Raw genomic sequence first — 21,800 nt, 5'->3', positions numbered from 1 at the left:
AATTACCCCGCCGCCGCCCTCCGGAGCAGGCAGGTAGAGCCGCCGCCGGGCCCCGGGGGCCGCAGGTCGGTGCCCGGGTGTCCCCGGCCCTGCCCCGGCTCCCCCGCGCCCGAGCTCCCGGCCGTGCCCCGCGGAAAGGGCTCAATCCTGCCGGCCCCCTCCGCCTCCCGCGCAACGGCCGCGGGGCGCAGCGACGGCGGCCCCGGCCCCCCCGGGGCGGGACCCCCCCGGGACCCTCCCGCTCTTGTTGTTCTGCTGCGATCGTGCAGTAACGGCAGCGAGGGACTCACCTTCCAACTTTGGGACTGTTCTTGGCGGCTGTGGCCTGGGAAAATTGACTGTTTGACGGGCACCGGTGTTACCTCTCTGGGAGATTTTATATCGGTGGCGCTTTTTTCCTCCCCCCCCTTTTTTCTACCCCCCCTCCCCGGCAAACCTTAAAATAAAGAATGCGAAGCCTTTCCCGGGGCTGACTGGGGGGAGCGATGTGAAAGGGCCGCGGTTATAAAGCGCTGCTTGAAGCGGGCTCTCAATGCATCTCTGAACTTGATCAGATTTTACGTTTCCTGCAGAGAGCCGGCGGCGAGCCGCAGACCTGCCCAATAGCCGGACCTGGGGGCTCAGCAGATCTCAGGATATTACAATTACAGCCATCTTTCTTTCTGCCTTTTATTTCCACTCTTGCTCCCCATAGTTCTTTGCAAATGCTTTCCAGAACAGAAAATGAGTGGATTTATAGCGCTGTCTGCAACTGATAATTATTCCAAGGCAGAACGTTGCCTTTGCAAAATAAAATTTAAAAGAAACGGAAAAAAAAAAAGTAAAGAAAGAAGGTCTGTGTGTGTGTAAAAGAGTGTAGGGAAAAATACAGCGCAGGAGCCGCCGTGCCGGGTGGTGCTCAGCCGCGTCCCTGCGGGGAGGGAGGGCATGGAGCCTCAGTGCCCGCGGAGCGGGGTGCGACCCCCCCCGGCGCCCCCCCGCTGGGCAGCGAGGGGGACAGCGGCGGCGCAAGGGCCGGCGGAGCGGGCCCGGCCCGGGCAGGCTGCGCCCTGCGGGGTGAGGGGCAGGAGCGGGCTCCCCCCGCTCGGCTCGGCGCGGCTTTGCCCTGGCCTTTAGTCAGCAAAGGGAAAAACAAATAGAAAAATGAAAATAATTAAAAAAAAACACAAAAAACAAAAAACGGAAAAGGGAAAACAGCCCCAAAGCCGCCGGTTTGGGTTTTAACGTGTTTTTATTTTTGAAGCAGCGTGGCGGCTTTGCGGCGGCTTTACGACCCCCGCCAACACCGCCCAGGGCGAGCGTCCCGCGCGGCGTGGGGCTGCGTGGGGGGTCGCGGCGCGGCGGGACACGGGGGGGGGGGGGGGGGGGGCAACGGGGGCACCGCGCACGGTCACGCTGCAGGACACAGGGACTCGCACCGGGCGTGCGCGGAGGTGCCCGCCTGCCCCTCGGCACAGCGCGCTGGGCCCCGGGCCGGGCCGCCCCGCCAGCAGCGGGGGCGCTGGGCTCCCCGCCGCTCCCCCCGTCCCGTCCCGCGCCCGGCCGCCCCCCACCCCTCCGCCGCCCCGTTATTACCTGCGAGGCGCCCGCGCCCAATCAGCGTCCCCGGCGGCGCGGGGCGCGTGCCAATCAAGCGGCGCGCCGCCAATGGGACGGCGGCCGGCGGGTCAGGTGACGCGGCGGCCGGCGGTTCCCCATTGGCGCGGCGCGGCCTGGCCCCGGAGTTGGTTTATGTGCGAGGCGCGGGCGGGCGCCCCGTCAGTGCCCCGACGGCGCCGAGCGGGAGCGCGGCCGCGCTGCGCCTCGCCCTGCTGCGCCGCCCTGCCCGGCCCGGCGCGGGGGGCGGGCGCCTCTGGGGGCGGGTGGTTTTTGGGGGCTGGTTGTTTTGGGTTTTTTTGTTTTGTTTTGTTTTTGTGTTGGACGGAGGGTGCTCGCCTCGCTGCCCGCCCGCGGCCGGCCGCAGCGCCTGCCCGCAGCGGGGGGTGGGGGTGCGTTTTGGGGTGGTTTTGTACTTTTGGGGGGGCGGGCGCGCGGGCGGGAGGTGGGTGGTGGGGGGACAGGCTGCCGCCGCGCCGACGGCCCCGCGCCCATGACGATGCTGCTGGACGGAGGGCCGCAGTTCCCGGCGCTGGGGGTGGGCGGCTTCGCGGCGCCCCGCCACCACGAGATGCCGGGCCGCGACGCCGCCGGCATGGGGCTGGGCCCGTTCGGGGACTCCTCGCACGCCGCCGCCTTCAAGCTGAACGCGGCCCCGCACGACCTCGCCGCCGGGCAGAGCTCGGCGTTCACGCCGCAGGCGCCGGGCTACGCCAGCGCCCTTGGCCATCACCACCATCACCACCACCACGCCGGCCAGGTGCCCTCCTACGGCGGGGCCGCCGCCTTCAACTCCACCCGCGACTTTCTCTTCCGCAACCGCGGCTCCGGCATCGCGGACGCCGCCTCCGGCACGGCGCAGCACGGGCTTTTCGGTGGCTCCCCTGGCGGCTTGCACGGCCCCGGCGGCATCCCGGACACCCCGGGCTACCTGCTCTTCCCGGGGCTCCACGAGCAGAGCCCGAGCCACACGTCCCCCAACGGGCATGTGGACAACGGGCAGATGCACCTGGGGCTGCGCGGGGACCTCTTCGGGCGACCGGATCCCTACCGGGCCGTCTCCAGCCCCCGCACGGACCCTTACGCCGGCGCCCAGTTCCACAACTACAACCACATGAACATGAATATGGGCATGAACGTGGCGGCCCACCACCACCACCACCACCACCACGGCCCCGGGGCTTTCTTTCGGTACATGCGCCAGCCCATCAAGCAAGAATTGTCCTGCAAGTGGCTCGACGAAAGCCAGCTCAGCCGGCCCAAGAAGAGCTGCGACAGGACTTTCAGCACCATGCATGAACTGGTGACCCATGTCACCATGGAGCACGTCGGGGGACCGGAGCAGAACAACCACATCTGCTATTGGGACGAGTGTCCGCGGGAAGGCAAGTCCTTCAAGGCGAAATACAAACTGGTGAACCACATTAGGGTGCACACGGGGGAGAAGCCCTTCCCCTGCCCCTTCCCGGGTTGCGGCAAGATCTTTGCTCGCTCCGAGAACCTCAAGATTCACAAGCGGACGCACACAGGTAAGGCCCGTGTGCCCCGTCCCCCCCCCCCGTCTCCCCCCCCCCCCCCCCCCGGGGGGCACACGCCTCCGCGGGGCTGCGCGGACGGGAGCACGGCGCTGCCGCCGCTCGCGGCCCCCTGCGCGCCTCTGCGGAGGGAACCATAGAAATGCTAATGAAGGCTCATTTTCGGTGACTTCCGCTCCTTTTTATTTTATTTTTAGGCCTGATTGGCGTCTCTCCTAATTAAATCAGCGATACTTTTGTCAAAGTGGTTTTTATTTGCAGCCCCGTCTTCCCTTCAGCCCTCCGCACGGGTGGAGGGAAGAGAGGGAGAAGGCAGGAAAGCAAATGTATTTTGGCTCGTATCCGCCAGTACGTCTTGTAAAACTGTCCGAGCCCCTGAATTTATCTCGGGTCTTCTCCCACCCCGGGCTTGCCCAGCTGCCGTTTGTTCCCACTGGAGCCCAGCGCGGGCCTGGCGGGAGGTGAATGAGAAGTAATAAAGGCTGACCCGAATTTATCTGACTTGGAACAAACCCTGCTGTCCCCCTTCCCCTTCTTCATTTGTTGGGGTGCTTGCGCATCCCCAGGCTGGGGCAAGCGGGGCAGAGGTTGTCCTGGGAGGAGGCAGGTGGGGATGGAGAGGGGAACGGCCCTCCTTCACCCTCTCTGAATTTCACAGGTGAGAAGCCCTTCAAGTGCGAGTTTGAGGGCTGCGACAGGCGCTTCGCCAACAGCAGCGACAGGAAGAAACACATGCACGTCCACACCTCGGACAAGCCCTACATCTGCAAGGTGTGCGACAAATCCTACACCCACCCCAGCTCACTTAGGAAACACATGAAGGTAATCACCCCTGCGCTCCAGCCCTTTCCTCCCGGAGCGGGGATGCTCAGTCGCTGGTGTGCTCAGGGCTCGTTTCCCTGGGCAGGGCAGAGCTGAGCAGTGCCTGCCGCAGTGCTCCATGCTGGCAGCGTGGCCTGAGCGGTTCCCGGTGTCTATCTAGGCCATGACTGGAGCACAGCCCAGGGAAATGGCGTAGTTTCTTTTTGTGCTCCCACCGGTGCAAGCGCTGCCCAGTTTCCGGAGTGCGGCTCAGTGCTGGAAAGCTGTGAAATGCAACCTGGCCTGTGGCTGCAGCCCCGCATGCCGGGGTGCTGCAGCCCCCCACGCTGGGATGCTACAGCCCGCCATGCCAGGATGCTGCCCAGAGTAGCCAGGAGCCGAGGCAGGCATTTGCTGCCGGTGCTCAGGGTGGCCAGCAAGGCATGTACTGCCTGCTTGCCAGGCAGAGGCCGAGCCGCTGGACCCCAGTGTCCCTCCTGCACGGGGGAGCATTCCAGCCTGGCTCAGCAGGGTGGCGGGGACTCGGAGCTCGCTCCCATCTCTGCCTCTTGGTTTTAGGTGCACGAATCCCAGGGGTCGGACTCTTCCCCTGCAGCCAGTTCGGGGTACGAGTCCTCCACCCCCCCTGCAGTGGGCTCTGCTGGCAGTAAGGACTCCACTAAAACGCCGCCGGCCGCCCTCCAGAGTAACCCCGGCCACAACCCTGGACTGCCCCCCAATTTTAATGAGTGGTATGTGTGAAGGCAGCTGCTGCCCGGCCACAGACTGGACCAAATGCTTTGGGAACAAGGAAAAAAAAAAAAAGGACAAACCAAGCCAACTGCAGCTCGCTCCCACGGAAATGGAGTTTCCACACCGATGACCGCATAGGGCTACGCATAGTTAAACTGCCAGGATCTGGAGGGGGGGGTGTCTTTTATTATTATATTATAATTATTACTATTTTTTGCAAGCCCAGACGCTGGACTAGCCATGTCCTTTTCTCAGGATTGGATTTCTTTTTTTTTTTTTTTTCTCTCATTTTTTGCAGTCGCAGTTGTTTCTTTGATATTTTCTTTTTCTTCCTTGCCCGAGTCCCTCTTCCTCCGATTCCCCACTTTTTTAATTCTTAATCTGTTTTGGTTTTCCTTCTTTCGGTGGGATGTTGACATGAGGATGAAAATTCTCTTTCGCCTTAGTGGTGATTGTTTAAACTTACAGTCTTAAACCGTGCCAAAGTCCTGTTATGTCTTGAACTTTCCTCTCTAGCTCTCCTGCTGCTTCTTTCTCTGCTCTCCTCCTCTTTCTCCTTCTCTCTCTCTCCAAGCATTACACTTGTGAATGTATTCTCGTCTGATGGGGTCGGTCAGTATTTTTCAGGATGAGGATGTGGTGTTTATTCTACCCAGATTGTGACGTTTAGTATAACAGTTGCCTTTTTGTAATAACTTTTTTTGTAAATACATATCCATGATGCCATATTTATCGTTCGTAATTTAATTATTGATACAAAGTGCCGGGAACTGAACAATATTTATGGGGGAGAAAAAAATTGTTTTCTAACAAAAAAAAATACAAACAAACAAAAAAAAAATTCCAACTCTGTACAGCTTTTGGTTATAACTGCTTTAGCATTAAAAGTTTATTGTTTTGGAAAGAGCTGGTTTTGACCTCTCCGGGGGATGGGGCAGCCGCGGTGCCGTAGCGGGCCCGGTTCGGCGCGGCCGCCGGGGCCCGGGCCGTTGTTTCCGAGCTTGCGGTGCCGGGTGAAGCCTCTGCTTCGCTGCTGCTTTTTCTCCTGTCCCTTTGTCCCCGCCCTCCGTCGCCCAACGGTTCGTTCCCCGGCACCTTCCCGAGCGAACGGAGCCCGGGGCGCGGCGCCGCCGCCGAGGGAGAGGAGCGCCGGGGGCAGCGGGGCCGCCTCGACGGGGAGGCCCCGACGGTGAGTACCGGGGCGGCGGGGCGGCCGGCGCCCCTTGCCTGCGTGGCGGGGGTGTGGGGGCCGGGCGAGCCGTGCAGGACCGGCTCCGCCGGCACCGGGCTGCAGGCCGGGGGGACCCCGGGGCGGCTTCGCGGTGCGCTGGACGTTCTCCATTATCGCCTGTTTGGTTTTTTTTATTTTCTCTTTATTCTGACTAGGATGCAGGAAAGCTTCCCCGTCCTCAGGAGAGAAAAGGGGTCCAGCAGAGACATCTCACCCGAGAAACTTCTCCGGCGCCGCCCAGGAGCCCCAAGCAGCCAGAGCGATGGTGGAAGCTCCCCAGCCCCGGCAAACCTCCGTGCCCCCGGCGGCGGGAGAGGCCCGCGGCCCCGGCGGGCCGGCCGGAGCTCCGGTGGGGCTGCAGACGGGCTCCCGCCCCGGCGAAGTGCGACCGGTGCTCCCCTCCAGCGCGGCCAGCCCGGGCGTACGGCTCGGCGGCCGCATCCCCCCTCACACCGCAGGGACCTTGCCGCGGGCTGACCCCCGCTCCGAGGCGGGGGGACGGACCCACACCACGGGCTCCGCACCTCCGCTGACCGGGAGAGACCCCAGACAGACCCGTCTTGAACTTGACTTGGGGCACAGGGGGGCGGCCTGTCCCCTCGAGCGTGCCGCAGGGTCCGCTCGGGCGAACAACCCGTGAAAACCTTGCATGCTTTAAAAATTAAGTTTGAACAAACCTCCCCTCGACTCCCTCAAAAAAAAAAAAAAAAAAAAAAAGAAAAGAAAGGTTTACCGGGCAGAAAAACACAGGAGAAAGGTGGATCACAGCCGCTGCGGCTGCACATCTGAAAAAAAAAAAAAAAATCCCCAAGCCCTGTGCAGGCAGCTTCCCCGCTCCTCACTGCCCCAGCCTGGCTTCTTAAAATAATTCCCCCCGAGGTGCCCCGGCCAGACGTGGATCTCCGCTGCCTTTATGCTGTGAAGTCTCTCTCTCGCTGTGCGCAGAGCCGAGCCCGGGGCTGGACGCGGAGCGGGGCCGGCCCGGGCCCATCCCGGGGGGCGAGCGGGGCCGCCCCGCACGGTGCGGGCGAGGAGCAGCGGAGCCGCCGGGCGCCGTCGGGTTTTCCTCGGACACTGCGGACCGCGCCAGGCTGGGAAACGTGCCGGTAGGCTCGGTTTCGTTACTGCTTTGCTCGGAACCGGGGAGGCGCGGGGTGCGCAGGGCTGGGCGGTGGGGCGCCCTGGGTGGGTGCCCCGGGGGTGTCTGCTGCTGTCAGTCCCCAAAACGCCGTCCCAGAGCGGGAGGCTTGGCTGCGGTCGGGGTTGTCCGGCTTGGGGAACCCCATCTGGGAGGCTGCAGCATCTCCGGGCCCCGGAGGAGCAGCCCCGCCGGGGGCTGGATGTGGGGGGCCTTCTGCGCCCCGCAGATGGCTCTGGCTGGTCCTTGGGGCCCTCAGGCCCTGCTGGCGTACCTGCTCTCTTGCCCCTGCAGTGCTGCTTTGGGCCGGCAGCACAGCCCCTGCTGGTTTTATAGCTAGGATGTAAAACCAGCATCTTGGATCGTTTGGCTTCCTCAGGGTAGCCAGCTGGCCCCCCCACCCTGGGGCCTCCCCACCGTGCCAGAGCTTGCACCCAGTATGGGGAAAGGGGGAGCAAACTGTTGCCCGCACTGCACTGAGGTCAGTGCCCCTCACCCCCCCACCCCCGGCCACTTTGCAGTTCCCCATCCCCCCATTCCTCCTCCCAAAATGGGGCATGGACAGGGCAGGGGCAGCTGGGGTGTGTGTGCGTGGTTTGGGATGGAGGAATGGGTTTGGGTTGGGTGCAAAAGGGGCTGGGGACCTGTTTGGCTGTGAAATGCTTGCAAAGCACACAGGGTTCAGCACCAGCACCGTAGAGGTGGGGCAGGAGGGCTGTGTCCCCTCAGCATGGCACGCTGTGCTGGTGGGTGCTGCTGCTGCTGCAGTGCCTCTGCCCCCCTGGCTGCTGCTGGCCCGGAGACCTTGGGGGTGAAGGCCGGGGAAGAGCTGTCTCACCCTGCAGCCGAGTGCTCTGCTCTCATGGACAAATATGAAGGATTTTTCTGTGGAAAGAATCAAAAAGGTTCTGTCCCTTGCCTATTGCAGGGAGAGTCCTAGAGCAGGCAAAAAAGCCTTTTCCCCACATTTCTTAGGCTGGTTTTGTGAGTCGGGGTGAGACAGCTCATGATTTTCAATGCCGGGGGCTGGCAGCAGGGACCCGCAGGCATCCCCTGTGCCCACAGCTTGGGCGAAAGCGTTGCAGAGCTGGCCGGGGCAGGGCAGCGCTGGCGGAGCAGGTGCTGTGTTAGCTCAGCTTTTAGTGGGTCATTAATAATGGGTCTTGTGTCGCACCCCAGAGGGGTCCCAGGACTGTTCACAAAAAAGGGCCATATTCTGCTGCCCTCTCCCAGCCTAGCAGCTCCCTTGAAGTCGCTGTGCTTGCTTGTATGAGTAGGGTTGGGTGGACTTGTCCCCAGATAAGGGGTGGTTTTCTAAAAGGGGTAATGTTGGTTTATAGCGCTACAAAGAATCTGAGCAGAGGCAGGCGATGAGCTGGAGCCGTTCCTTCGCTACCACGCTCTATGAGCCATGAATATTTTGATTCCTTTAGTGTAATTGTTTTTGCATATCTGTCTCTGTCTGGTGTAATCCTCTGAAAATAATATTTATTTTTTTCAAGCTTTGTGCATGCCATTAGCAGCTAGTGGTTGCACGCAGTGTGAAGGCAGAGTCCTGAAGGCATTTGATCAGGTTGTGTTCGAGTGTCTCGGTGCTACAACACCAGGAATTAAGTTCCTGTAGTAACTCTGTCGGCTGTAAAGCTCTGAAGCAATGGATAAGGGTGTAGTATTGTGTGTTTGTGTTTTACTATTTAGTATGATGTTCCCAGGTTAAAAGCACTGCATACGAACACCAGCATTTTTAGCTGAGCTTAAGTTTCATGACTGTTGGATAAACCATCCCTGTTATTTATGCTGTTAGTTTGACCAAACTATATGGGCAGTATCTCTGCAGAGATACACTCATGTTTTGGAGAGATAAAATTCTAGAGAAAGCCTTAAAATCATTTGCAGAAATCTAATTTTATTATGGAGTGTGCAGAAGGAAATAATTTGTATCGTGCTGACTAATCTGTACATCCCCTGAACTAAGGCATTTGGTTACCCTTGCTATGCTGTTTGTATGGGTTAAAAATATAATCTGTCTTGCAAGTGCCTGCTCACCTGAACATAACTGCAGGCAGTAAAAATGCTTGTGTAAGAGTTTATGCTGGTGAGTGAGAATGGCAAAGTAAGGACCTGCCCTGCAGACTTGGTAGGAGAAGGTTTAGGGTGGCTTTACAGACCCATGTTCTGCACTAGCCGTGGAAAAACCCTCTGCATAAAGCAGGGGAGGCAGTGTCTAAGGGGGCGCAGATATAATTTAATATTAAGATGCTAATTTTTATTCTCAGTAAAGAAGGTTATGTGCCGCTTAGTTTTCCTTTCAGCCGACACTTTGGCAATGTTTCTCCATTTCAAATGTTTGAGTGAAAAGAAACTTTCATAAAAAGGGCTGGGGGGAAAAAAAAAAAAAGTTTAGCTGAATGATTTTGTTTTGGCAACTTGTTCAATAGTAGCAGCTTTGAAATTGCTAAAGCTCGACTTTGAAATGGTTGAATGGGCAATACGTGAAGTTCCTTTCGAGGGAGACCCAGCTCGCATGTTGGGGATTTGTTCCTGTGTACGCTGGGCAAGGTAGCCTGACCTGGGACAGCCGGGAAACTCGGAGAGGGGAAAGGTCACCAGCAGTCCTGCCCTTGGAAAGAGGCTGGGGAAGCCGAGAGGCTTAATGGCCGAGGAGCATAAAGGATACATGCAGAACAGGGCTATTCCCGTGTTTTTTTCCTTTTCCAGAGCATTGTATAATCCCGGTTTGGGCCTGCGGTAGTCCTGCAGATACAAAATGGCTCTCAGGCCGAGATTTTGGGGCACTTGGCGTGGCAGAACAAGCGGCTGGGCAGAGATCCTAAAGCTTTTGAGAAGGCTGTGTGCTACCTGGCTTCCAGTGTCTGTGGTGTTTGGGTAGAAACTAGTCTGTAGGCTGGAAAAAAGTGGAACATTGGCACGGTTTGGTATGGGAAGAAAAAGTGTTTTGCTCTGCAGCCCATGCGGAGTGCCGTGCCCGGGCAGGTGCAGGGTCGTCACTGCTCCCTGTGCTTCAGGGGAGCGTGGTGGGCTTTTGGAGCAGGAATGAGTGGTGGGCTTTATTCACAGGCTGGGATGTGGCCTTTAGCTGGCAGGGTCACGGCAGGGTAGAAAATGTCAGGATTTTGGTTCCTGCTAGCCATGGGCTTGCTGCGTTTGCATGCCACAGAGAACAACCACCTTGGAAAATATAGCTACAGCCAGGAAGGCTCGAGAGGCAGCGAATCGGCATATAGTATTTGCTTTCGATAAAATTACCTACCTACTTACCTCTTCTTGAAATTCCTCCCATTTTCACTAAGATATTATTCCAGTGCAAAATCTTGTGTGTGGTGGTTGGCTGTTTTTTTTAAAAAGTATTTTTGCTGTTTTCTGTAGTTTACATAGCATAATCCATTTACTGTTTTGGGCAAGAAGATGATACTGTTCTTTCTATTTGCTTTTTTCCTTATTTTAATTTGGTTTGTGTTTGTTTTTTTTACCTGTGTTAGTAGAATGCAGTTGAATTTAGAGTCTCCACCACTTCACTGTGTTCTTACTGAAAATAAACATTTCTTTTGTTTGCATTTAGCATCCTATTAAATCCGTGGACTTGAGCTTCTCACTGATTATTGATAACCTCAAGAAAAAAGTAAAACTTGTGTTGAGATTGGTGAGAGAAACTCAGTCTTAACTATAGGAAAAATCTGTATTTGGACTCAAATACTATCTTTAATTAAGAGAAAAATCTCTATGCAGCAGATTATGTGACTAAAGTTCCTCCGATGCATGCAGAGTTTGCAAGGACTGGACTGTGGTTGCTCACTGGTTCAAGGGCTCCTGGTGCTAAGGAAGGTAGATGTTCCCCAGAATACTAGTTTTTCTCATAGTATTTATTTTTACTAGAAAAAAGATGCTGCAGGAACTTGCTGAAACTGTCAGTCATAAATATTTTAAAATCACATTTCAGGTACCCCTGAAATGGTCTTGCTTAATTTGACAAAATTCAGAAAGGAAAAGAAAGTGAATGGTTTTATTTTCTTTTTCTGCCTTCCCCCCCCCCCCCCCCCTTTTTTTTTTTTCTTGTGACAGCTTTAAGGCCAAAGGGGCATATACCTGTGTTTTCAAGTGGAGCTTGAGTTTTTGTGCAATTGCCTGATTCTGGAGCTTGACTTATATTTTTTAAAATTAGGCTATTGGTAATATTGTAAGAATTGGCAACGCTGCAGCAGTAAAATATTTATTCAATTTTTAATCTTGGCCTGCAGAAGTGTTTTAAAATAATGCAGTAAGCAGACTGATTTACTTTAATAGCATTGCACCACTCATTTTGTTTTTAAAATGAGATAGCAATGTGACATTGCAATCTGCTACTTTCTTTCTGTTTCCTTTGCGTTCTTTGCTGGTGTGGAAGGAGAAGGCAGGCAAAGGACCAAAGGGGTTGAAACTGCACCTTGAAGATACTCCCTGTATGTCTGTGAGGACGCTGGGCTGAGATTAAAAAAAATGCTCTGTTGATGCTCGCTTTGTGTTGCTGAGGACTTGATTTCATAGGAGTTACCTGACCCTTTCAAAAATCTCAGGTTGGAGATGTTTAAATAAAACAAAGGAAAAGAGAATTTTAAAAAGAGCCATGTACCCATTGGTTCTTTTTCGAAATTACAAGCTGACACGGGATGTTTTGAGAATTGTAATTTGATAAAGAACTTACTGGGTCCTATACTGGGTCCCTAGTTGTGTGGCTGAGCCTTGCCTTGCAGCCGTGGTTTCTCTGCACGTTTGATACACCAGAACAGACCATGTAAGCTATACCAAGATGTCTGCGATCAGAGGACAGCGAAGAATACAGCGGGCTCACATCTGAGTCTGCTAAGTCTAACAGTCCCAATTTCAGGCTGTGGCCACTTGATCAGCTTTTTAGAAATTTGTAACACAAACTCGAGCAACCGCACCATTAAAACAAAATTTCTTGTAGTCATTTAATTTTCATCCAAGCTAGGGGAAAAAAAAAAAAAGTCTTCTAGAGGTAACAGTAGTTTATATCAGCATCTTATTTTTATCACACTTGTATTTCTAGATTTCATTGTTTTGCTGTCGGTTAAGAAATAGTTTCCTTCCAGATTGACAATAAATTGCAGTGAAAGAATTAAGCCAGCACACATGCCCCCTACAAAGTTTAAAATCACATATGCATCAGTGAAACATTAATGTTCTGAAAATATGTTTTCTTCTTTTCAGTAATTTTCTGTTCTTAATCTCGGACAGTCTTTTACATAAAAGCTAGTCGTCAGTGCCGTAGCGCAAGTAAATCGTGCCCGGCAGAGAAGCTGACGCAAGGAAGGGGCATCGGAGAAATACTGCATTTCATAAACACAATCACTAGAGCATTAGGAGAGCAAACATGTGGTTTTATGAACATAGTTATAAATATTTAAACATGCAAAATGAAAATGTTACTAAATGTCTGGTTTTCATTATCTTTCGATGAACATTTTCATTCTTGGAAGCATTGCTAGCTGTCTGCAGAAAATGATCACCACCCCCTTCCCCAGAATGAGTGATGCGTAATACGAAAACGTGTTAAAATGCACAGTTGTTTGTAATATCTTCTACCAAAGTGGAAGACATTCTACCAAATTTGGTATTCTACTGAATCGTGAAGTATTCTTGCCCAACAAACAGGCAACCATCCTGCTTCTGTCAGCAACTTGCTTGCTAGATGTTATGAAAAATCTAAGGGCGGTTTGGAAAATATAAGATGTCACTCAGCGTGCTTGGAGTTGCGTCCTGCCATCCTTTCTCCAGCAAAATTCCTACAGAAGTCAGCAAAAGATGTGGCTGCTGATTTTATCATTATTAACGTATTATTTTGAAGTGTCAACAAGTTTGTAAGCGTTTTGTGTGCCTCTGTGGAAGGGCTGGGAGACTGTGGTAGGAAACAGTGTGCGGGGAGCCAGGGGTCTGCCCCTTGGCCGGGCTCTCGCAGTGGGTGTGGGGCTGCACCTTTAAGCAGGATGGTGGCAGGCAGTGACGGATACAGGTTGTGCAATTTCGCTTGGATACAGGTAGTGTAATTTAGCTTGCGTGAGGGGAGGCCTGTGAGAAAGCAGAGGCCACGCTGTGCATCACTGTTCGTAATAAGGCAGGTGTCTGATTCCTCGGATCCAGTGTAGTCAGCTGTCTCTCTTGGCTTCAGTTCTCCCCCATCAGTGCATCCCCACAACGCTCTGGCTGTGCTGTGTATGTCAGGAAAGAAGATGCCAAATGATTTATTTATTTATTTATTTATTTATTAAGGCACTGGGAAACCCATTTTATATTAGTCACATATTTAACCCTGGCTGCTGTGAGCTTCTGCCGTGCTCGGTAGAGGCATGGTATCCCATGCGCTGGCACATAGGCACGCACGCGCGTGCTGTTTACTATTCCTCCTGCAGTTGCTCCCACCAATAAATCTGCACTTGCTGTAGCCAGGATGGAAATCTTTAAGACAAAGGACTTGAATGGGCAGTTTTTTATTGCTGTGATAGAGTAGAAGGCCCCAAGCTGGGGACTAGTGCATGCATGAATGCTGCCCCCCTTGGCTTGGTACTGTCTCCTACTAGCACTGTACCAGTACCCGAGACTGTGAAAGAGAGAGGGCCCCAAGGCTGGTATTTCCCCATTTCGATTCTTGCTCCTGTGACTGCAGCAAATCCCAAAGAAATGATGGCTGAGAAGTAAACTTGGAGAAGAGTGTGGAAGGGCAGGCTGATGGGTAAAGCGAGGGATGCCTGGGAGGCAGCACAAAAATGTGGGAATGAGGAAAGGAGGAACAAAAGAGATGTGGGTTGGCGAAGGAGGAATAGGGGAGTGAAAGGCAGCCAAGCTGGTGCAGAGTGAGGAGCTGCTCCTTGTCCCTGTGCGTGAATACATCCAGCTGAGCCTTTTGCATTCGCAGGCTGTTCAGGCAGAGCCCCCACAAAAGTGTGTGTCTCTGGAGGTGCGCACAGGATTTGCCCTGTGGGAAAGAGCGTGCGATGCCTGGGGTGAGGTACACTCCGTGCTACGCAAGCTTTGGCTCCCGTGATAAAGCTGTGCGGGCCGGGTGCGGGCCGCGGGCATCGGTGGCGCCGTTCCCATGCCGGAGCTTTGGGATGTGGCCAGTGACGGAGCCCGTTGGCAATCCAGACCTGAGCTGCCAGGGGGAAGGAGGAGGCTGGCGTGCTGCAGGCAGCTTCATGCCCACCAGGCTCAGGACCAGAGGGACCCTCGGGGAGCTGCTGTTGCCCTCCTGCTCCCCCACGGCTCCCGTTCTCCGTTGTTGGAGGCCACAGCCTGGGTCCTGCCGTGGCGAAGGGACTGGGGCTGGGTTCTCAGCAGCAGGCGCGATGGTGCTGCTCTCTATCCACTTACGTCAATGCAGACCTTTCCACGGACTCCAGTCTGGGTTGGATCAAGCCTTGCATGATTGTGGCCCTTGTGCATTTCCAAACTGTGTTAATCTATATCTGGATCCCAATGGGGGCACTTGGGATGAGCCGAGCTCAAACAAACAATCCTTGGCAGGAGGGACGGACTGGAGTTGGCAAGGATTTTTGTCCCATTATTGGTTACTTGGGGGAAGGAATGTACGCACCATTTTAATATATGACAACTTGAGGTCTGTCATCTTCAGCATATTAGAAAAGCCTCATTTTTAACAAATCCCAGAGCATTTACTAGGCATCGCGCTGCAGCTGGATTGAGGCTGCAGGCTGGCCGTGGCCAGAGGCATGGGGTGTCTCTCCTTAGGCTCTGGGTGACTTCTCCCACTGTCGGGTAGGCCCCGTGGGCACCAACGGGAGACCCCTGGGCTGCTGACCTCTCGCTCCTGTCTGCCTCCGTCAGCAGGGGAGGTGGAAATACCAGGGCAGAAAAAAGCAGTAGCAGTGCAGCCCGTAAAGCAAACCATGCTGAAAGCTTTTCCCAACTAGTTACATCTGCCTGCATGTTCTCAGCAAGTTTATCCGGGGGGTTATTTACCAAACTCAGGGGAGACTTGCCTCTCTACTGTAAGATCTTCAAAGTGTGTTCCAAAGGCACTGAGAGAGGACTGGCTCTCTTGGTCAGTTTGCTGTTTCCTCTAGTGAAAAATACAGATGGGTACTTCTGTTGAAAATTGGCTCAGATAAAGTCACCCTTTCTGCTTTCTCACTCTGGGCTTCCAAAGTATAAAAATTGAACCTTCTAAAGATTTTTTCAAGATTATTTAGGCTTGTTGTATTAAGACAAGAAAATCTGTCCAGGTAACCTAGAAATAGTTAGAAGGGATGGGGGAAATATGTTTGAGGGTTGTTTTATTTTTGCCTTGTTTTGTTTTTGTTTTGGAGGAGGAAAGAATTTTAAAAATAGCTTTCTCTATTTTTACCAAGCATTATTTGTATTTTTATCAATCAACAAACCACCTGAGTACTTAGCAAACTGTTCCCTTCAACAAAATCCCCATAAAGAGAAAGCTGAAACAATCAGCACAAGGAATAGGTGTCAGCCTTAGACAGACGACTGTGTTTCTGGGTAATCTAATGCCATTTAATATCTTGCTTTTAATACAGCTCAGAGAATGTTTGATGGACAAGGCACTGATACTCACCAGCCTGAGTTCAGTTGTTAGGAGTATGTCAGAAATTATTTTTCGCAGACAACTGTAGTGGGAGCGTCAGCTCCCATTAAATATATTAGGGCCTCTGAGGTTCAGTGCTAGCACACCATATTTTGTAGCCTTTGGTTTGCCTCTGTGGCGACAAAAACAGAAGGTCTTTGGTTAACTTCTGACCATTGACATATTAAATGAAGATGAGTATTTGAGCAACATCAGTGATTTCAATTGACTCATCAATTGCCATTGCATAGCAGTCCTCATGTTTCACTTTGGTAACAAGCTGATCTGCCACATCTGATGCCAGCAATTCAGTCCTTCAAACAAATGACATGTTTGATAAAGAAATCTTTTAAAATTCATTATGCACTTTGGCTTTTGTCTTTCCTTTTAATACAGCATCTGTTGCAGCCGGGATACATTCCTTGATCGTTTCTGAGTCTGCAATTATTTTTATGCCTGCCCAGTGTCCCGGAGATGTGAAACGAAGCTGCCATGCTATGCTGCTGAGCCCTGAAACTCTACACAGACATTCAATTTAATCTCTTGGAACAGACTGCATTAAAGTAGTTTCATCAGTGCACACTTGTGATAAAAAGACGACATGAAGAAAGACAGTGAACTAAAAGGCCCTGCTTTTTTTTCTGGGAAGAAAATAGGATATCTGTCCCTTCATTTGTTTCATGGATTCCTCGCACAGCCATTTAAATTCAGCAGAAGGCTCCAAATGTCTAAACTTTATCCTGAACATTTTTTCAGTGCTGGAAAGGAATACAGTTAAGCGTCCCAGGGGGAGTTTTATAGAAAATGCTATGTGCAATGTTAATGAGTTGGGATGGGGTCATACGTTTTTCCATATAGAGCCAGTACAGAGACAAATACAGGACTCGAGGAGAAATGATCTGCAGGGATCCACTGATCTGTGGCATGGGGTGATCCTGTACGTCTGTAGCCCCTCCAAAGACTGGCAGAAGGATCATGGGGGCTTTAACCCAAAGTGCCTGCTCCATGCTGGGGCTTCGTGAATAGTTGACACTGGAAGAAATGACAAACTTCTTGGGTGCCACAAGGAATCGCATCAGCGTTACTGATCCTTACTCGACTTGTTACTGAAAATGCATCAAGCAGCTATATGGGTCACACTGCTAAATTTGTAGACACGGAGTGTCAGGAAGCCTTTTTGTCAACTTGGTACCGTTTAGTATATTTGTCCTCAAGTTCAAAGCAATCCTGGCCTCAGACTTGTGATATTTTTTGCCCTTTCCCCTTTCTGTTGGCTCAGACCTCTTCTCTTTGAGGTCAACATCAAAATAAAGATGTATGTTTCCTTAGCCTGACCATGGCTCTGACTCTTTAGATCAGCAATCCTATAGTCCATATGTCTTCCCATCTGTCAGCTGACATTTGAAGCCAGCTTGCTCCTCTATTCTTTCAGACAAGTGTGAGAATCAGGAGTTTCTTTAATGACGGTTTCAGGCCTTAAAGCGTTTGCTAAGATACTACCTATTAAGATCCCTTGATGGCACCTTGAATAGAGATCAAAAGCAACTGAGTTCACTCCACAAATCTAATTCCGTCAGTCAGTTTAGGGCATTGAGAGAGGGGTGGGGAGGGCTCGGGAGGGCACTGCGCTCCCGCAGTTAGGAGACAGGCCTGGGAAGTCCGAGCCCTGGCTTCGGGGAGTGATGTAAAACCGCGAACGAGCACTGCTCAGTCCTGCCAGTGGTGGCTGTGCTCGAACTGCCAGGGCTCCTCCAGTTTGCAAAGACACTGTACAAAGTGGCTGGTGGCTTTGCTTGCTCCGTGCTGTGGTGACCACCTTTAGGATGTGAGCTGTGCTTGGTTCAAACAAGCGTTTTTTGGTGCTGCATTAGTATTTGTGTCGTTGCAACTTTGGCTGGGAGATTATTCAAAATCTTTTTGCAATGCAAGATGATAAACAAAAATCTTAAGAGTACAGAATACTCTTCTCACTAATAGTTATTACCAGGCGATAATTTGTCTCTTGTACTTTGGAGAGCTGCTAATAATGGGAATCTGTGTCCTGCTTCACCACTGGGACCGCATGAAAGGCAGTGTGGGGAGATGCTGCCTGCACAGCATTATCACAGCGAAATGGCTGCTCTTTCTGAGGGCACAATTTGACTTTCAAACTCCCCTGTTTTTTAATGCTTGTCAGGAGATGCTGCAAAGCCCTTGGAATATGTGGGGAAGTGTTTGCTTCAGTGGTGCATTTCCCTGAGTGGCTGTCATAGGAGAATTAGTGGGAAGTGGTTGCCATTAATCCAAGCCCGAAGCTTGAAACTCAAGGCCTGTTGGCTGTGGGAGCTGGAAAGTGCAGGCTGCCCACCGTGGGAAGGGTGGTGGAGGACATTCCCCAGGGAGCCTCCACAGCCAGCCCTAACAAACGTTGCTGTTTGTTTATGGGACCCAACAGTCTGAGAAGAGCTGAAAAAGCCCAGGATGCGGCTGAGTGCTGGGGGATGGTGTTACGCTGCTGTCTAGTAAAACTTGGAGTCAAGGACACCATATGTCCTTAGTTTTACATTGGAACCTGTTAAAGTGTGAGCATGAACCTGAAGTCCAGACGCTGCTGAGTTTCTTTGGCCTCAGTGTCTTTAACTTCAGTCATAATGTCACTCCTGCTCCCTGAGGGAAGACAGCTGCTCTGGCTGCTGGTTCTGGAGCCTCGCTGCTTTTGAATCAGGTGGTTGGTCAAAATTTGAGGCATGCAGATTGTTTGCTTGTAAGAGGGGAAACAGAAATTGTTTGGATGCAATTCTACGTCTTCACCAAGAAGATGCACCAGCTCCTGGACACTGCAGTGCGCAAAACATCAACAGTCTGGTTTTGTTCCCACTTCAAGCCTCTTTCAGCTGGCCCCCACACAAAAGCAATCTCTGAGATTGTCCTTGGGTTTATTTAAATGGGTTTGGCTCTTGTTCTTTGCCTGTGCTCTCGGTCACTCACCATTTTTCTTTTACAACCCCCACTCAGTCTATTCTGTCCCTCTTTTACATGATGATACCCAGCCAAGTTTGTCTTCATCACAGTAATTTTTAGTGTGGATCCATATCTGCCTTTTTAGGGGGTAGTGGCAATGGTGACGTGTACTTGTGGTTGAAGCAGAAGCTGCTATTGAGTTGGACAAAATAGGATGAATGCTGTATAAAAGCCTTCAGAGAGCTGTGAAATCTCCATCCTCTCTTCCTTTTTCTCCTGGGAACACTTGCACAAAGAGTATTTTTAATGTGAAGCAAAAAGGATTCTGACGAATACTCATTAACATTTTGTTTCTGCAAAGATACATACATGATTATCACAAGGCTGCAAGGGACATGTATTCAGTAAAGCTCTTAGATGTATGCTTAGTTTTATGTATATGCTTAAATCTTCCTGATGGCTGCTGCTTTGCTGAATAGACATATTAACCAAGAGAAAACCAGGTATTTGATGGAGCTTATTTGTACTGCTCAGGTATGATGCAGTGTGCTGCTATATAGGTCTCCAAACTCACTGCATGGTAGTGCTCTGGTGAACAGCGAATCCTCTCATAATTGTTGCAATGGATTGGCTGAAATCCACACCCACAAATCGTTTGTATCAGAATTGGGAACAACAAACAATAAGAGCAGGTTTTAACCAGAGAGGTTGCAAAGGGAAACATCAGAGCCATCCTCTACTGGAGCTTGTTTCCATCATGTGACTTTTTAGTGTGAGCTCGGGTGAGAATCATCAGGTGAAGGTATCACTTCCCCATTGCCACTTTGGAAGCTCCAGTCCCAGGAATGCAGATCTGATGCGGAGTGCAGTCTTTGTTAGATACTGGCTGTATCCGCTCAGGGCACGTGCAGGCAGCCCCGTTTCCTGCTGCCTGTTCTGAGCTGGTTAAACCCAGGACAGCCTTGGTCAGCAAGAGTTAATGCAGCATGGTGCTGAGTCTCAGCTAGTAATCTTGTCTGAGGGGCAGAAGAAAGGGTGTCTGTCAGTGCCTCTCCCTGCAGACATACTACTGGTATGTTCATCTGTTGCTCTGAATGCCCTGTGGAAGGTGGTGTGCTGGCCTTGCTTGGCTGCATCATTAGATACTGCCCCAGATTCATTTAGGAGTGAAGATTTCCCATCTGCTCAAAAGAGAAACAAGTTTTGGGGAACACGTTATGCAGCAGAGATAACCAGACATGACAGAAGGTTTTCCAGGCTTTGCTGGAGTTCTCAAATCTTGTCACAGGGGGAACCATGCACTCATTTTTCATGAGGTCCCCATTCTTCCAACAATTGCAATCCACTTTTTGTGCTGCTCTTTCCATATGAAACCTTGGGTTCTTTTTAACAGCTGTTTGGGTGGAATAATGAAGTCTAATGGTTGGAAAGAAAAAAAGGTTGTATGGTCCTGGCTATTTCTTTTGTGTGTACCCAGAAATGTTCTGAAGATGACTGTGTTTTGCATGGTTGAGTGTCATTTTGACTCCCTTGAAGCATACTGAAGCTTTGACACAATGTCACCATTATTACACTGTGACAGGAGTTTTTGTCACTGTGTAGTGGATGGTTTGCTAAAGTGCTCATTAATGTAATACCTCTAAATATTGCTGGAGCCTCAGGGTGTGGTCCAGTGTGGACTCAGAAGTCCAGGTGTCTCTCCTGGGAAAGGGAAGCTCCATGTTCCAGTACTTAATTGCAGGATTTTTCGGTTTTTATACAAAAAGAGTTGAGAAGCAGAGGCCTGGCTCAAGGACAACCATGACTCCAATGTCTAGGTGCTACAACCGAACAAGCTCGTCAGCACTGGTTCTGTACCCCAGGGCAGGAGGGCAAGAGAGTCTGGTTCCCACTGCCTGGGCACAAGTACTAATTCAAGCGGGCCTGTTGTCCCTGGAGGGCAGGGTGAGCAACTTCAGAATATGACAACTACTTAGGGATTGTCACTAAAAATCAGTCACCCACGAAGACGCTGACTTCCTTAGACAAACGGGCCCAAAGCATCGTGGTTTAACTTCAGGAGAGCCAGGGGAGTTAACTTCAGGAGAGCCAGGGGAGTTACACCACTGTTTTTCGCATCACCATTCATTTTGGCCATACTGGAACAACAGGTTACTTAGTATGTGTATGTAATTGGGGGTATTTTTTTTTCTAGCTGATGGAAAGATAGCTGTGTAATTAATGGACTGGGTAATTTGTTCTAACAATAGGCCATACTGTTACATTGATTGTTAACCAGAATTCTCCCTTAGCAGAAAAAAACATTTGCATTTAAGTCTGTTAGCATAATCGAGCTCAGTGTTTCTAAGAAAGCTGCATTAGACCTTTGGTGAAGACTAGAGGTGGTAGCACCTGTTACCAGTGAAGCAAATGAAGATGGTATATCGCTTCTATTTATATGGCAGATGCCAAGCATTGTAAACATGCTGCTTCTTGCATTAGCGTATCCTTGAAGTACACAGAGCTAGTCTAAAAAATATGGAAATGCAAATGGTTAAAGTCATACTCATCATTTGACATAAGTACTATTCTTCAGCATGTAAGTAATGTGAATGTTATGTTGCACTAATATTTAGAGCTTCGTTTACTTTCACCTTCTTTTTTTTGTTTGCAGGAGGTCTTGTTCTCTGATGTCCTGAAAAATACAAACTGGATATTATTCTTATCTCTGCTGCTGATATTTACTGTTGATAAATAGACTTAGTGAAATGGGAACAAATGTTTGTTTCATAATCCTCCTGCAACTGCAGGCTTAATTATAAATGAAGAATACAGAGGTTAATTCTGCCATTTGTCAATAGCATGTTTCCCAGTATATAGTCCTCACATGTTAACTTGTACCTGGGCTGAAATTTTTCCCCCCTTCTTGGGTAAGATATAAGGATTAATTATTGATGTACTTACTCTCGTCTTTCAACCTGGCTGGAGTTGCCAATTTTTTCCCCATGCTGTAGTGTCTAAAGTATTTCCTTTCCTCAGTGGAGGTGAGATTTTGTATTGCAGTGAATTGGTCTTTGCCTCCTTAAAAGTTTTATTTTTTTAAAACATTTTCTGAGCGCATGGCTAAAGTCCCTTTTCCAAAAATGGATTTCTTTTTATCACAAAATGCTATTATACCACATCTCAAGAGTTAAAGATTTATCATAGGCAGATTCTATT

General features: G+C 51.1%; 1 protein-coding gene across 2 annotated transcripts in view; it reads left to right on the top strand.

Moving 5' to 3' along the window:
* The first annotated feature begins 2,087 nt into the window (after positions 1–2,087).
* The window catches only part of ZIC3 (Zic family member 3), a 47,314-nt gene continuing 27,601 nt past the window's right edge, over positions 2,088–21,800 (top strand). Inside the window, exons 1-3 of one of the 2 annotated variants that reach the window (XM_080366104.1) lie at positions 2,088–3,125; positions 3,790–3,902; positions 4,512–21,800. The exon at positions 4,512–21,800 is cut by the window's right edge and continues 27,601 nt beyond it. In XM_080366104.1, the coding sequence (XP_080222230.1) occupies positions 2,090–3,125; positions 3,790–3,902; positions 4,512–4,694 (1,332 nt within the window). In that variant the 5' untranslated portion in view covers positions 2,088–2,089 and the 3' untranslated portion in view covers positions 4,695–21,800. Of the gene's footprint in view, positions 3,126–3,789; positions 3,954–4,511 lie in introns of both variants that reach the window. The other variant, XM_080366103.1, reaches the window with a different exon arrangement.

Source organism: Falco punctatus (assembly GCF_963210335.1).
Source record: "Falco punctatus genome assembly, chromosome: 15".
In the NCBI taxonomy this organism is placed as follows: Eukaryota; Metazoa; Chordata; class Aves; order Falconiformes; family Falconidae; genus Falco; species Falco punctatus.
This window is presented reverse-complemented; position numbering and strand designations above follow the sequence as displayed.